Raw genomic sequence first — 17,551 nt, forward strand, 5'->3', positions numbered from 1 at the left:
AGCAGGAAGAAGGTGGGACACTGTCTATGGAATGTTCTGGAACATTTCACCGAGAACTTACATTCTGAGCATATGACAATCGGGCCGAGGTGGGGGGATGCCGAGGGAGAGGATCCAGACGGAAGAAATGGCGTATGAAAATGCCCTGAGTTGAGAACAAACCTGGTGTAGATTAGAAACAGAAGGAAAGCCAGTGTGGGTGGACCAGCAGAATTGGGCGAGGAGTGAAGGAAAGGTAGAAAAAGAAGACAAGGCTCAGACGATAAAGGGCTTTCTAAGCCACGGTAAGGAATACAACTTTCAAGTGCAGTGGAGAGCAGGTGAGTGATAACGACTTGACGTACATTTTAAGATTGTTCTAACCGCTGTGTAGGGAATGGATGGTAGCGAGACAGGGGGTGAGGGATTCAGTAAGAAGATGCTTCTGTAGTCCACATCACATGAAGGTGAATTTGGAGAAGAGTGTCACACAAGGAAAAGAAAAAAGATATATTTTGGAAATGGAGCCAATAGAGCCTGAACAACATAGAAAAATCAAATGTGACCCCTAAGGCTTTAAAAGAGTACCAACTGTAAAATAGTTATCCTTTATATTAGGACAAAAATCTGCCTCTTGCAGCTGACACAAGTTAGTTATAACCCTGTCCCTGTAAAAGAAGTTCCTTATCACCTTCAAATGTCAAAAGATTCTTATGTTCACCCTCAGATTTCTCTTCTTTGTCTAAACAGTTCAAATGTTTGCAATCACCATTCAAGTAAGTTGGGTTTAGATCACTTTACTACTATGTAGGCTCACTTCTGAACACCTTTCATTTTGAGTATGTTTTTCTATGAACAGCATCCATGCCCAAGCAAAAAGAGATGTGGTCTCACTATCACAAAGCAGACTTTGCTTTCTACCTTCTTAATCCCAGACAATAGTTTTTTATCAATGTCTTTGTGATCGGCACTTCATAATAATTGTCCCTCAAAGTCTAAGAGGGGAAATAAGGTTATGACTTAGGATGAGCTAAACTATGATCAAATAAAGACCATAAGAAAAGTGTGAGTGGTCAAAGGGGGATAAGCTCAGCTCTAGATATGGGAGTTAAGAATGGCTTTTATGGAGAAATTAGAACAAAACATTTTGAATAATGGGAAAGATGCTGACAAGCGGCAATGGTGGAAACTGGAGAGAAAAAGAAAAAGAACCAGACAGAAATACAGAAAGTAAGTTAGAGCGTGAGCAAGGCTAGGGCCTAATAGTTGAGTCTTCTGTCACATGAGTTGTGTGGGAACCAGCGGGCAAGGCAGTCAGAAAGGTAAGGTAGGGCTGTGCTCTAGAGACCATGAACGTTATAGTAAGAAATCTGTGCTCACAGGTGCCTGCATGGGAAGCGTCCGAATCTTAGTTTCAGCTCAGGTCATGATCTCACGGTTCATGAGATTGAGTCCCGAGTTGGGCTCAGTGCTGACTGCATGGAACCTGCTTGAGATTCTCTTTCTCCCTCTCACTCTGCCCCTCCTCCCTCAAAATAAACTTTTTTAAAAAAGGAAAGAAATCTGTTCTCAGTTTGTTAGACAAAGGGATGGTGCTGAAGGCTGGAGACTTTGTTGTTACTGTTTATAAACCAACAGAGAGAATTTCACTTCAAGAAGATTACTCTGGTAGCAGATTTATTTAAGTAAAGAAAGACAGGCGAGAACATTGCATTGCTACAGTGGTCCAGAAAGGAAGTCAAGGCTTTAATGGAAGGGAATGGAGGAGAGCTACAGATGCAGAGGGACAATAGAGATAAAGTTTCCAGAGCTTCATAACTGCTCGAGTGGAAAGGACAAATGAGGAAGAGAAAGAAAACATGCCTTCTCACAAAGATAAAACTGAGATTTTACACCAAAGCATCACCCTTCCAAACCTACCTTGATTACAGACTTAGGTATAATTAATTTTTAGACTCTTTATCACCCATGTCTTTATAGCATACAAAAAGTCACTAAAATATTCTGCTAAATCATAAGGTTCAAGCCAGTAGAGGATTGATAGAAAATGAAATCTTATAACTTAGAAAAAAAAAAGAGATCTTTAGACTAATATGGTGCTGGTGACTATTTTAAATCTCCAACACTGGGCCATCCTGTTATGCAAGAACTGGTTTGACTGCACAAGAAATACCACTGATGTCAGAACTCAGATAGAAAGCATGGTGTGGGGTCTCACTTATGGTTCAAAGTTCTTCATCTCAATTTTCTTTAAGTTTATTTATTTATTTTGAGAGAGAGAGAGAGAGAGAGCAGGAGAGGGGCAGACACAAAGGGAGGGACAGAGAATCCCAAGCAGGCTCCATGCTGTCTGCACAGAGCCCAACTTGGGGCTCAGTCTGAGGAACTGGGAGATCATGACCTGAGCCAAAGCCAAGAGTTGGATGCCCAACCTACTGAGCCACCCAGACGTCCCTCTTCATCTCAATTTTTAACTGTATGAACAGCACACTTTCCACATTCTGTGTAGGGCCAACTGGTATTTTTCCTCCATTGCATTTGCGAAATACTGAGGGAGGAAGAGGAGGAGGACAAGATAGATGAGAAGAAAAAGGAGGTGGAAGAGGAGGAGGACAGAGAGAGAAAGAAGGAAGAAGAAGGCAGGCTGCCTTAAAATGTAAAATATAGAAACATACTTGGCAGCTAAGACAATGTATTCCTATGTAAAAAAAAAAAAAAAATAGCATCATCTTATTGCTTTGCTTTTCCTTTGGATTTTATCTTTTAATGACTAGAATATTTCCCAGATGATTTCATCCAAGTAAAAATGCTTTTGGTAATGGTTCAGTATAGCTTAAAAGTATATTATTAAAAACTAAGAAGTTATACTAAAGCACGAACAACAGAACCAGATACACCTATAATTTCACCACTCAGAGATCATCAGTGTTAATATTTTACTTATATCCTTCTGGACATTTTGTTATGTGTGTCTTTTTAAAGTAAGAATTAGGTTCTCTTTTGTGTCCTTCTTTATATTATGGCCTTGTCCCTCATTTCTTCCTTTCTGTTCTTAAAGGATTCATTCCTAGAACCTGTAGGAGGAGCAGAGCAAAGTTAAGTGTCTGCACTAGGCAAGAAGGGCACACAGACCTGACGTGATCCAGAGCTTCTGAGTCAAAAGGAAGCAGAGGTGCCTGTGTGGGAGGCTGCCAGGGGTGGAGAATCAGAACTTGGAGGGGTGAGGAGCGTGTCAATGCTCAGGGACAGCCTGGCACAGGGTATCAAAGGTGATGAGTGTATGCACGCAAAGGAGTGACCAGCAGAGTCAGGGACCACGCTGGTGGAAAGAAGGTCCCTCGGCAGCTCGAGGTAGACTGTGGGTACCCACAGGAAGTAAAGAGGGTCCCTTCATAGAAGGGCATCAGAGGCCAGGCTGCCAGGGGACACACTATTGTGGGGTCTGGCCTCGCATGTGTTACCTAAGCACAAGTAGGCTGTGTGTGTGGAGGAGGGTTCTTGACTATTGAAGCATTACGCTTATCAGTTATGTGAGGAGAGCCAGCATCCCTAGAAAGGGAAGTTTTAAATCCAATAATAGTAAAGCTCTCTGTTTATCATACATTTTTATAGCCCTCAATATAGCATTATATATTATATATAGTATATAGTATTATATAGTATATTATTCTCTCGTGTTTCTTGTTAATAACTTTTCTCTTAAGTATTTAATATTTTTATTGTTAGTGTGAATAATGCATTTTACACAGTGTAATCTGTTTCTTTCTGGTATATAGAAAATCTATCAAGCTTACTACTTATTTATAATAAATAACTGAGATGAACTCTATTAGTTCCTTAGTTCTAACATTTTAAAATTGATCCTCTTAGGTTATCTTAGGTTATTTATTCAGATTAAAATTGAGCAGTCATTAAATCTTGTTAACATACAGTCAGGTCAATTTGCAGATGGAGGAAAGACAAAATTTAGATGGTCATTAATTAGTAAATCATTTATTTGTTTATCAAATACTTACTGAGAATACACTATAACTAACCCTAGTCAAGTTACCTAATCTAGATAGTTGTGTTTTTCCCAAGTGTAAAATGTAAATAAACAAAGAACCTATCTAGGCATTAAATGAGACAATGCAAGTAAATTGCTTAGCAATGCACAAGGCGACTGCTCAAGAAATGTCAGCGGTGATGACATACACTGTAAGTTACCCTTCCCAATGCCTGCAGAACCACCAGTAGTTGAGACAGTGCTCAAGCTCATCTGCTTTTTAAGTCCAGTATTTCTCTTAACAGAAGGAAAGAAAGAAAGAAAGAAAGAAAGAAAGAAAGAAAGAAAGAAAGAAAGAAAGAAAAACAAAGGAAGGAAGGAAGGAAGGAAGGAAGGAAGGAAGGAGAAAGAGAAAGAAGGAAAGAAAGCAAGAAAGCAAGAAAGAAAGACAAAGGAAGGAAGGAAGGAAGGAAGGAAGGAAGGAGAAAGAGAAAGAGAAAGAAAGAAAGAAAGAAAGAAAGAAAGAAAGAAAGAGAGAAAGAGGGAGGGAGGGAGGGAGGAAGGAAGGAAGGAAGAAAGAAGGAGGGAGGGAGGGAGGAAGAGAAAGAAAGAAAGAAAGAAAGAAAGAAAGAAAGAAAGAAAGAAAATAGGAATTTATGAGAAACTCTCTAAAATCTACTAACCTTCCCTTAGCTGTAATCCTCTCACCTTCCATTTCATTTGTAATTTCTGAAGGCTTCTATATACAACAGACTCTTAGTAAATACTGATGGATTTCAAACAATGTTGGAAAACCAAAACCCTTAAAAGGTCCCACTGCTCTATGAAGGTATTCAGATGTCAGGCTACTTAACAGAGGAAACAATTCTTTTTTTTTTTTTTTTTTTTTAATTTTTTTTTTCAACGTTTATTTATTTTTGGGACAGAGAGAGACAGAGCATGAACGGGGGAGGGTCAGAGAGAGAGGGAGACACAGAATCGGAAACAGGCTCCAGGCTCTGAGCCATCAGCCCAGAGCCCGACGCGGGGCTCGAACTCACGGACCGCGAGATCGTGACCTGGCTGAAGTCGGACGCTTAACCGACTGCGCCACCCAGGCGCCCCAACAGAGGAAACAATTCTATAATGAATTGTGAGGTAACAAACTAAATTCCTTTCTGTAAAATCTTCTGGAGCTATGTTAGTGTCATATACAATATTAAATTTAAGTTTAGAAATACAAGAATTAAAAATATATAAATAAATTTTAAATTTTGGAAAAAAAGAAATAGAATAATTATATTCCCCTCCCCAAAAGTATGCAACATTCAGACCTGTTTGCTGGTCATTGCTCTTTCCCATACCTGCTTTCTTATTAAATTGCAAACTGGAAAGCCGCTTGTATTGCCGACTAGCCAAAAGCCCAATTTCTTTAACAAAATGTAAAAATAAGTAAGACCTGACATTCTGACTTACCCACTTCAGCCAAAGATCTGATACAAGACTCCACAGATGATTTCTGTGCTGGATTTGGCCAGGTGCAATTGTAAATCCTGAAGGCAGATTGAAGCAGCTGAATAAAAACTGGCTGATGAGTCTGAAAACAGAAAGTATGCAAATAGACCATTAAACCATTAATGCTCCTGACATAGCATTTATGCATTATCAAAAATGTTCATCAAAATAAACTATGATCAGGTCTTTTTGAGTGTCAGTGCCATTCACAGAATATCTCATTCAACAAATATTTATTATATACCCAGCTCGTGACAGGCACCATGCCAGACTCTACAGAAAACCAATTATTTGCATTTTAACTATATTCTTAATCAGAAAGAAATTGGCATTTTTTGAAGCCAATGACATGAATTTAAGTATTTACTTTAATAATCTCTGGCTTATTTCCAAGTATAAATAGAGGAGGTGTTTTGGGTTTGCTTGTTTGACTGATTGTATACTTTGGTTTCATATGACATGAAAGTACAGGAGATAATTTTGACCTACAAAAACAATTTCATATGGTTCTAATAGTTTCAAAGTTTCCCCTAAAGAAAGTATAATTGAAATGGAATTAAAAAAAAATTTTCATGTTGATTTATTTTTGAAAGAGAGACAAAGCGTGAGCGGGGGAGGAGCAGAGAGAGAAGGAGACACAGAATCTGAAGCAGGCTCCAGGCTCTGAGCTGTCAGCACAGAGCCCGACATGGGGCCCAAATTCACGAACTGTGAGATCATGACCTGAGTGGAAGTCGGACGCTTAACCGACTGAGCAACCCACCGCTCCTGAAATGGTATTTTTATAAAAGTAATACACAATCAATGTAGCGTATTTGGGAACCACAGAAATGAAAATCACCAATAATCCTACCATGTAGAGATAATCAGTATCGAGATTTTGAAGATATTTACTCCCTGAGTTTTTCTGTGTATACATGCACCCATATTCTTAACACACTCAGATTTGGATGATCCTATATTGCAATTCTGGGGCTTGTTTCACTTCATATTACTTCATAATCATTTTCCTTAGTCATAAATATTTCTTTTAAAACATGATTTTCAATTGCTATGTAATAAGCCACCCTACAGACACACCATAATTTATTTAGCTATTCCTCTATTCATGGACATTTAAGGTTGATATCAATTTTTAAGTACTATAAATGCTTGAATGAAAATCTTAGTATATAAATTCCTGCTAATTCTTTCAGGATAAATTACTAAAGTGGAATTATTGAGTCAGAATGCCTATTCATTTAAAGAACTGTTCATTGCACTATTTGGCACACGGCCAATATACTGAAATGAATATTCCTATTATGCTTAGAGAGAGAAGGAATAATTCAATTTGAAGATAGAAGATGGGGCCTTTTTATTTAAAATAAAGTTTGGTAAACTCAGGGGCATAATAATAAAAAATATGAGAGAAAAATAACCTTCATAAGTGTGATAAATGACTTCCTGGTTAGATTAAACTTTTTTCCTACTCAAACGAGGGAAGTAAATCATGCGACAGAACGCTTTTGTATTTGTTTACGTTACCTGGAGGCTGGTACTGTTGTCTGAAAATGGGGAATTAAAGAAGCCGCTCACGATGTTCATTATTGACTCGGTAACACACTTCTCCAAGAAGATGTCTGCGTGTTTCCTGTCTGTGGTTGTGTTGCAAACCTGGAGAGAAAAATAGAACAACTCAATACATCTTATCACATCTTTGAATGCTAACTCAATACTGAGACCTTGTAGAAATTGCTCTGAAATTGTTGTTTATAACATTTCTTGTGCTTTTGAAAGTTGTTTTAAATAGACACATTTCTACCTAAAATCTATTAAAATTTTATCATTCTACTGTAGCTGTTCCTTTAAGTTTGGTTGTCATTTCATCCTTGGACCAGAGTTCTTTTATAGACCCCAGCCCCTTCCTCCTGCTCTGCTCCTACACACTCTTGCACACCAACCTTCTCCCTCTGTCCCCAAGCTTGGCTTTGCTGGAAGACACCCTTGTACACAATGTGAGCGAATCAAAGAGGAAACAGTCATTATAAGAAAGGGGTGAATGTGATTAATGGTGGTTTATATCTCTACATATTTTCACCTATAATACCTGGCCCAAACTGGAGATGCCAAGAGAAAATATTTGGCAAGGAAAATAGAAAGCTAAAAGAAGATAAAACTCTTTCCAACACTTTTGACCTTTTCATCCATAGACTAACTGGGAAGCATGGAAGTGTGCCTTTGTATGCTTCCTTCTTCATGTAAGCTAAGCAAGAAGAGATAATACACGTGCTAAGCATATATCAAAAAAGAACATAGGCCTGGTTCCTGCCCTGCTCTATGTGATTAAATGAGGCAGAAATTGGTCGTTTTGTAACACAAACTACAAATTTCCAAGTATGTCAGGGGAGACAAATTGCAAAAGTGAAGATACATGATTAAAAACAAATGAAAAAAAGCTGGGTAACAAAAAGAAACTTGAAGATAAAAAGAAGTAGGGGAGGGTGGCTGATGGGTATTGAGGATGGCACCTGTTGGGATGAGCACTGGGTGTTGTATGGAAACCAATTTGACAATAAATTTCATATTAAAAAAGGAAGAAGAAAAAAGTGGGAGGGGGAAAGCATAGGGTGTGAGAACCTGAGGCAGAGTAACAGCATTTAAATATTCACACAGTGATGGTGGGGAAATATGGTGGCCAGATGTTCCAGATGTTCTTACACAATCCAAATTTCTACATCATTTTTTTCTTTTCAGTAAGGTGATTAATCAAAGGAACAAGTAAGTATAATCTAATTTGATATTGCTTTAAAACCTTTCACACAAATAAGTTCACGAAAGAGAAAAATTCCTTTCTGAAACGTGTGTCCCAGTGTTTTGGTTTGAAAAATAACAGTATTTGCCGAGTGGAGGTAAAAGAAAGAGCGCAGGGATTGTTTTCCTTCTAGGTCATTTCCCATCAGGGCACTTCATTTTTCCCTCATCTATTAAGTGTCAACTACCTGACAGGGTTGCATTAGAATTAATTCACAGTTATTGCAGAGAACAGTGCAATTAAAGGAAATAAATTATGTTAAATTATGTAATCTTTTGGTTAGTGTTCCAGCATATAACATAATGCCTGACATAAACAACATGGTCAGTAAATATTTGGGAAATGAATGGATCAATTAATTTTAAAAATGAAAGAATAAGAATAAAAAGACTCTTACACTATTTAAGGTTAACGTTGAGTTAGGCTATATTTGTGGAACATCAAGACTAAAATCGAATGTGGTCCCAGAACTAATATAAAATTAGTTTTCCCATGATGGACATGAAGTAGGATTTATTTCATTTAGTTTCTTCCCAACACTGGCTTTTATACTGAAATTTTCTGATTTGTAAGATAAAAATATATTAAAGTTGAAGAAGTAGCTGACCACTTCTATTATTACCAGCCCAAATAACCTTCTTCCAAATCCAGTGACATTTCACACAATAGTGTGGGGCTCTCCAGAGCTATTATAGTATCACATTGAATTGCCTGCAACTAGACATTTGCTAAAGAGCCTCTCAGAAATTTGCTTTAGTCAGTGGATTAGTAAAAGTAATCTATTTCTATACAAAGACTTTCCTCAAAATCCTGGGTAATGAAAAGTCTGGGTTTACAGAACTATCTGAATCTATTCCTCAATGCATTTGAACCAGAAATTCAAATAAATTTTCAAGATATTTCTTCTGCCCCATATGAATGATAAAATTTTTGTACCTCTAGAACCTTGCATCCTACATTATAATATCATGGATAGTGAAGAGACGATGTAAGAAGCCACTTTTCTTATTAAAATTCTTTAAAACTTTCCAGGAAAAAAAAGAACCCAAAATATAACAGTATTTCTCTGTCCTTTTACCTCTTTCTACTGCCTCATTCCAATTGGAGGAAAGATTGGAAATGATTCAAAAACTGATATCACATTAAATTAACTTTTATGTGTAATTCATGTATTTTCAAAGTTTCAATCTATTTGCACAGATTATTCACATGCCATTATTTCCTATAAGGCACATCCCACGTCATTCTTGAAACACTTACTTTAAAAGATTATATTTATTTCATCATTTTAATGCACCATCATGCCTTAATCCATTTGGGGAATAAATTGAGGTATATATAACCAAAAATACAAATCATTTTCTTATTTTCTTGGTTATTTCCTTCTTGCTAGTCTTTTGTGTGATTTCCCTAAAAATTTTTTGCAACCATAAAGAATTGTGCAAAATTATTATTTTTACTTCCAGATTTTTGGGGTACATTCCACCAAAAGAAGAATCACCAGATGAGGATATATAGATCGTTTTGTACTGTTCATGAGCTGATCCTCTAAATTAATAAATTTACAATGCTATCAACAATCTTTTTGTTCCCCCATTAGTACCAACCAGCTCTTGTGTTCAGGCTCCGGTTGGTTTCAACTGATACAGGGCACCAGCAGGAGAACAGAGTGGAAGAGAAGGAAGTCAGGTGCCTGCCAGGCCTTTGCCTCCAGCCCCAGCTCCTCCTCACAAAGGCTTTAGCAATGTCTGCATCTCTGGGGACAGCTCCTATTGAGCCCTTCTGCAGTGCCTCCAGTAACAATGGCACTGCCCTTGCCCCTCCAGGCCTGGGTGCAAACAGCTTTGCATTGTTCCCAATTCCTGGGTGCTACCCCGGGCCTTCTCAGTCCTTTACACACTGCCCGCATCTCCTGGAGTATGCCATCTGGTTCCTGCTGAAACTGACTGTTCTACCAGTAAATTATCATTATTTTGCCCATTTAATGACACCTAAAAGTTATTTTGTGTTTCTGACATTGCTAATGAGGCCTGGCACTTCCCATGTGATCATTTCATGCCTATTTTGTCATGTACAGATGATCCAAATCCTCTAACCACTTTAAATAAACCTGGATAATGACTGATACAGTATGTATCATTTTAACATATTTTTCATAGTAAGCCGTTTTTGATTGTCATTTCACATATATTCTCACATTCTGATTTTTTATTTAGAATGTTCATTCCATTACATTTCGTTGTGTCAAATAATTCTTAGCATTCATAATTCTGAGCATTTTTTATTTAGATCATTTCTATTTACTTAATATAAAGAAGGAAAAACTCCCTTCCACGAAAGAAAAGGATATGCTATACATTTTGCTCTAGTTTTTTACTAGTCTTTCTCCATCCCTGTACACATCTTGACTCCCATTAACTCTTCACACTATCTAGCAGTTTGCTGTTGTAGTGACCTGACTTATGGATTGTGATCAATTTTTCCCTTTTTGATATCCAACTGTCCTCCAAAAACTTACTGAATAGCAATTTGTCTCATTCTTAGGTTGCTTGAGGTTTGTCTTATAGCACGTGTCACTAATCACTATTTAAATATCTCTGGTATATTCCATGTGTCATTATTTTTAAAATATTTGTAAAATAAAATATTAAAACCATCCCAAACTCCACATATTATTATTTTCAAGTTATTTGTTTAAATTATTAAACTATTATTATTTAAATGGAAGCTAAAGATTGGATTAGGAGTTAGAACAGTGAACCAAACAAAATAAAGTCCCTAATCTAGAAGAGTCTTTCTTCTAACCAGGAAAGACACACAATAGACAAACTAATAAATACATAATATAAGTGGAAAATAGAGCAGATAGAAGACTCTAGAGAAAAATAAAGAAGGTCAGGCTGTACAGGGAGGAGTACAAGCTCCTTTTTCATGCTGCAGGATGAATGGGCACAATTGAGGACTACTATTTTATATAACTTGCTTGGGGAACCTCTCTGGATAAGGTGACATTTTAATAAAAAACTGAAGGGAGGGAGGAAACAGGCCTGGAGGTTTCTGGGGGAAAGAGCAAGTGAAAATCTGTCTTCACCAGTAGAATATAAGTCCCTTCACACCGGAAACTAGTCTAACTTGCTCACCACTGCGCATGCAGACCCTCAGCACATAGTAGGTATAAAATCATTTGCTGAAAAACAAATATTAAACAATATTTCTAGACATAATTATGACTAACATTTCTCCCCTTGCATATAGAATGTCCCTTCTCCCTTTGGCTCTGAAAGTGACTGCTACTCTTCCAAAGATGACAGATGGGGTTAAATACATTATTATATGCTAGAGTAGCACTGTCCATTAGGACTTTCTGCAATGATGGATCTGTTTCTGCGATGTCCCATGCACATGCTTATTGGGCACTTGAAAGGTGGCTCTTGCTACTGAGGAACGGGATTTTCTATTTGATTTAATTTTACCCAATTAAAATTTAATTTTAGATGTGGCAAGTTGCTACCCTGTAGGATAGAGCAACTCTAGTGTCAGTAACATAATTGTGATCACAGACACTAAGGAATACTAGTCCTAAGGATTGTTTTTGTATTCCTCATTCACAGTAAACATGTTCCTTCGCATAGCTGAGGTCATGGCACATTTTTATTTGCATTTGCATTCCTTCACTCATGGGGCCAAAACCTCCAAACATTTGCTTTTTACACCTGCTTTTTAGGTGAGGCATCGGTTTGTACACTCAGTTGGCTTTCTCAGAATTCTAAATTCATCTTTTAAAAACATAATATTTTCCTTAATATCAGTATGTATTGATTGTAGGAACCCTGAAAAAAATACAGAAAAGCACAAAATGGAAAGAAAAAATTATCCATAATACAAAAATCTGTATAAAACCATGATTAACCTCTTACAATCCTCTCTTATAATCCTTGTGCTCTACCATGTACATTTTACATAACTGAAATTATTCTAGATAACCAGTTTTGTATTCTTCTTATACTCATCATTGAACCATTAGCACCCTCCCACGTTATTAAAAATCCTCGAAAAATAATCTCAATGACTCCATAACATCAATCTTATAGATATATCATAATTTATTGAACTATTTCTCTATTATTAAAATTTGAAACTATTTCCGACTATGTACTATTATAAAAGCATGTTGAACTTCTTTGACCATAAATCTTTGATATCATTTCTAATTATTTCCCAAGGACAGATTCTTGGAAGGTAAATTATTTGACACATTAAAAAGGTATGAAGGTTTCTTTTAATGTATTACCAAAATGCTTTTCAGAAAGACGACATAAATTTACATTCTCATCAGCAAAGTATGTGAACCAACACTTAACATTATCTCTTTACTTTTATCTTTTTGCCCTTACAACTTTGATAGTTAGAAACTGGATCTTATTTTTCTTTGTTTTTTAAAAAAATTATTAGCAGTTGACTATTTTTTTTCGCTTGTATTTCCTCCTCTATAAATCACGAATGCCTGGGTCTTGACCATTTCATTATCAGATTTTGAGTGCTTTTCTTACCTATACATAAAAGTTCTTTATGTAAAGATCACTTAGGCCTTTTTAAAAATATTTAGTAACTTTTTCTATTTTTATTTTTTTTATTTATGCACGTGATGTATTTATGTCCTTAAATTTGAAACTTTCAAATAGCGAAAAGTCTATTATTTTCCTTAGCTCTTCTCATTCACTGCTTTTATGCTTAAAAAGAACTTTCTCATCTAAAGACAGATAAATATGCACCTATGTTTCCATCCATTTTATTGTTCCACATTATCTCTAAAATCTTAATCTAATTGCAATTTGTGCCATTGTATGATTTAGGTTAGGAGCGGAGTTCATTTCACCCCACATCGCCAGTGTCCTCAAATGTCATTCTGATTTAGTTCAAATCAATGATTTTTGTTGAGTGCCTATTCCATGCCAAGAATGTTTATGTACCTGAGGTCTATCGATGAATTAAATATATAAGAATCACTACCTTAATGTAGCTTCTATTATTACTTTAATAATCTAGCGGTAAGCAAACTATAGCCTAAGGGGCAAATCTAGCCATATCCATTCATTTACATATTGTCTGTGGCTCCTTTCCCTTTAGTAATTGCTATAGCTGTTGTGATAATGGCCTCAAAAGCTGAAATATTAACTACCTTGCCATTTACAGAAAAAGTTTGCTCATCCCTGAAAGTAACTAATCACCTCCCTACTCTTGGGTAACAATTTCTTTATTACATATCAATATCTTACATATGTAAAATCTGTTTATGCCTATTTATTTCATTCCATTGATACACTGATTTAATTCTATGCTAAGACTACACTTATTTTGTTTTCTAATTCATCTCTTTAATATTTTTCACCTCAGTGGACATCTATTTATTTATTCCACAAATACATACTATCTACTATGTGTGAGAACCTGTTCTAGGTCAGGTGTGCAGCAATGAACCAAACAAAACCCCTTCCCATTGTTTGTTTCAGTAGAAAAAAATACAAATGCATATAAAAATGTCATATGGAGATAAGTTCTATGAAGAAACCTGGAGCAAGTGAAGGGGGGAGAAGAGGGAAGAAGCTGCTATACAGAAGGTAGTAAGTGAAGGGCTCTTGGAAGACTTTAAGTAGGAACATGAAAGGGGTCTTGAAGATAGGAAGACCAGTGCATCCCAGGCAGACAGAAAGGTGTGTTTGGCATATTTGAGGAGCAGCAAGATGGCCAGTAGATGAAACAGAGAGCTAGGGGAAATTAAGTGGACACAGGGTAAACAGGGGAATAGCCAAATCATGTAGACATTTTACGTTCGGAGGAATCTAAGCAGAGGAGTGACCTGAGCCAACATTCTTCTTCTTCTCCTTTTTAGTCATTATGGCTGTTGTACAGAGAATAGATGAAGAAAGAGGGCAAGCATGAAAGCATGGAAACAGGTGATGAGGTTACTGCAATAATCCAGACAAGAGTTAATCTTGGAAAAAGGTGGTAGTGAAGAACTGTTCAGAAGTAGTCATGTTTTGAATATTTTAGAGTTTGGAGAATTTGCTCAAGGAATGGATTTAGAGTATAAGAAAACAAAACTTACAGATAACACCAAGATTTTTTGCTTGAATGCCTAGAATGAATCATGGAATTGCCATTTAATGAGATGCAAAAGACTTGAGAAGGAATTAATTTTTAGTGGGACATAGGGGTAAATGAGGTTGGATGGCCAAGAGGAGATGTTATACAGGCAGTTGGAGACTAGACATCAGGAGAAGGTATTAAATCAGTCTGGTATTAAAGACAGGAGAATGATGAGATCAGCAAGCAAGTGATTGTAAATAGAAGGGAGTAAGTCCAAAGTTTGAGTCTGGCACATTCCAATATTTAGAAGCTGGAAAGATTCGGAGGAAAGAGAAAAAAAAAACTTAAGAAAGTTGTGCCTGGATGGCTCAGTCAGTTAAGCATCCGACTTCAGCTCAGGTCTCAATCTCGTGGTTTGTGAGTTCGAGCCCTGCATCAGGCTCTGTGCTGATAGCTCGGAGCCTGGAGCCTGCGTCAGATTCTGTGTCTCCCTCTCTCTGTTCCCCACCCTCCGTTTCACACTCTGTCTCTGTCTTTCTCTCTCTCTCAAAAATAAATAAACACTAAAAAAATTAAAAAGTACTTTGAGCCAAATGCTCTCTCAAAAATCAATAAAAACTTTAAAAAAATTTTTTTTAACTTGAGAAAGAGTGGGCAATAAGGAGGGAGGCTAAGAGAATGGAAATGATATCTTGAGGGTCAAGTGAAGAAGTATGTCAGGAAGGAATTTATCAACTATGATAAATGCTGTTAATGATCTGAAGAGCAGAAAGTAGAATGCAGCACAGGGACCAAGCAACCATCAATCAACAATAGCCAAACAAGTATTCATTCCGTGTGGACACACCACCAATATAACTTGGCCTGAAAGTTGAGGAGAAAAATAGAATCACAACTGAAGGAAAAGTGCCGCACAAAGGATAAGGTTTATAGAGTCTTTCTACTCTTCACTTCCCTGCAATACTAGCTAATAAGGCCAGACAAAAGGAACCCTTTAAAATAAGACTTGTCAATGGCTCCTTCAACTTAAGAAAGTCAAAAAAAAAAAACAAAAACAAAAAACAAAAAAACTCTAGAATCAAATCATCAAGCAAAGAAAACTTACTCAATTCTGTCAAATTCGAGAATTTGGAAAGTGTGGTTCAAAGCGCATATAAATTCTGCCTTTACTCCTACTTCTGACCTATTCGGTAAGCTAAGTAACGGGCAGGAATGGCTCACTATTTGAAAATAAAATACTCCAATTTGTCCCGTTAAGCAGTGACTGATGGGACAATGACATGACACTACATTAGATGCACCTCTAAGTTATTTCTTGGTCTAATTTCATTCTGCCAATATGTCGCTTAGAGTACCACTGGTCATTACAAAAATCTTGAAATTAATAGCAAAACTGGAAACTTCTTCAGAAGAAAAAACTACACTCTGAAGATAACATTGACCATAGTCCACTCCCCTTAAGGTGCTTTCTAATAATGACTCAAGTCCCCTGACTCTGAAAAGGAAAGTACTTCTGCCCTACGAATGCCAATTTTAGCCCATTGGAACATAGACCAAAGTGAGCTGCTACTACATGCTGTGAAAGACAGTGGAACAGCTTTTCATGAGTCTAATGCCTTTGCTGCCTGCCTAAATATGGTGTCTTTACAGAACACGGATGCTGTCAGGAAATCAGAATGGAATTAAGTATGTGAAACATAGCACCAGTTTATTAAAAATGGTCTTTCAAAAAGATTTTCTTATATGGGTCTTGGCAAGATAAAAGACAAGGGGGTGAAAACAGGAATATGAAGGATATTAATAAAGAGTCTTTAGGAGTGCCTGGGTAGCTCAGTTGGTTGAGCATCCAACTCTTGATTTCAGCTCAGGCCATGACCCCAGGGTCAAGGAATCGAGCCCCATGTCAGGCTCCATGCTCTCTCCACCCCCTGCCCATCGCCCCTGCTCACGCTCTTAAATAAATAAATAAATAAATAAATAAATAAATAAATAAATAATTTTTTTTTTTTTTAAATAAGACTCTTTAGAGAGCTTTACCCAAGAGCAAACAAAAAGAACCTGGTACAAATGACTCCAGAGAAACATGAAAAGAAAGGTGGAAGGTGGTATGAATGCCTCTCCATATTAATATTTCATTTCATTTACCTTTCATTTCCCAAAGTATGGCCCCTGGACCAGCAGCTTCAGCATCGCCTGGGAACTTGTTAAAAATGAAAAGACTCACATCTACTGAATCAGAAACTCTGGGGTAGAGCTCAGTAATCTGTGCTTTAACAAACTCTCCAGGTAATTCTGATGCTCACCGAAGCTTAAGAACTACTGATCTACTCAACTAGAAATTTGCCTAGAAGGCCACATTCTCCTTATTTTAACAAATTTTTGTGTTTGAATTTGAGTATGAGGTGGCTCCTTAATTTTTCTTCAAAAGGAGAAAGAGCCCAGTTATGGAAAAGTCAGGTTTCCTGTCCCTTCCCTGAAATAGGAAGGGTGATTCTTTGTCATTCTTGGTGAGGGGATAAGACAGCTGCTGTTTTAAAATATAAATAAGAGGAAAACAAGAAGGTAAAAAAAATGCTTTTTGCTGGGGCGCCTGGTTGGCGCAGTCGGTTAAGCATCCAACTTCAGCCAGGTCATGATCTCGCGGTCCGTGAGTTCAAGCCCCGCGTCGGGCTCTGGGCTGATGGCTCAGAGCCTGGAGCCTGTTTCCGATTCTGTGTCTCCCTCTCTCTCTGCCCCTCCCCCGTTCATGCTCTGTTTCTCTCTGTCCCAAAAATAAATAAATGTTGAAAAAAAAATTTAAAAAAAAAATGCTTTTTGCAATATAGATAAGCTGTTGTGGTTAGACATAATGAGTGAATAAACTAAAAAGATCTCAAAACTCCCCTCAAGGCTTTATAACAAATAACATTAATTGTCTACTTACTCAAAATAGTTAAAATAAAAATCTTTCCTAGCAGGCACATGCTTTGAAAACACACAAACAAAAAAAGAATATATAGGTCTTAGCCTTACGAACACATCAATGAAAAGGGTGTTTCCAAGGTGGCATAACCAGTGGCAGTTACCATCAGCTTTCTATGGTTTAAAAAATAAAAATCCTTTTAGCTTTGCAGTTCATGCCACCTAGAATGTGACCTTGGTCTTTTCAAGCTTATCTTTAGTCCGTGGCACTGTGCAACTCTGCAAATCAGTCTATAATCTCTTTAATATCT

General features: G+C 37.1%; 1 protein-coding gene across 7 annotated transcripts in view; it reads right to left on the reverse strand.

Annotated features, from left to right (window-relative positions):
* The window catches only part of ITPR2 (inositol 1,4,5-trisphosphate receptor type 2), a 508,939-nt gene that overhangs the window by 246,627 nt on the left and 244,761 nt on the right, over positions 1-17,551 (reverse strand). For all 7 annotated transcript variants that reach the window (XR_006708628.1, XM_045463013.1, XM_045463012.1 and 4 more), the window contains 2 exons: positions 6,986-7,114; positions 5,420-5,540 (listed from right to left, as the gene is read on the reverse strand). Coding sequence is in view for 6 of the 7 variants with exons in the window: in XM_045463013.1 (XP_045318969.1) it covers positions 5,420-5,540; positions 6,986-7,114 (250 nt within the window). In the remaining variant the exon portion in view is untranslated. The remainder of the gene's footprint in view (positions 1-5,419; positions 5,541-6,985; positions 7,115-17,551) is intronic.

This window comes from Leopardus geoffroyi, chromosome B4 (assembly GCF_018350155.1).
Source record: "Leopardus geoffroyi isolate Oge1 chromosome B4, O.geoffroyi_Oge1_pat1.0, whole genome shotgun sequence".
NCBI classification, from domain to species: Eukaryota; Metazoa; Chordata; class Mammalia; order Carnivora; family Felidae; genus Leopardus; species Leopardus geoffroyi.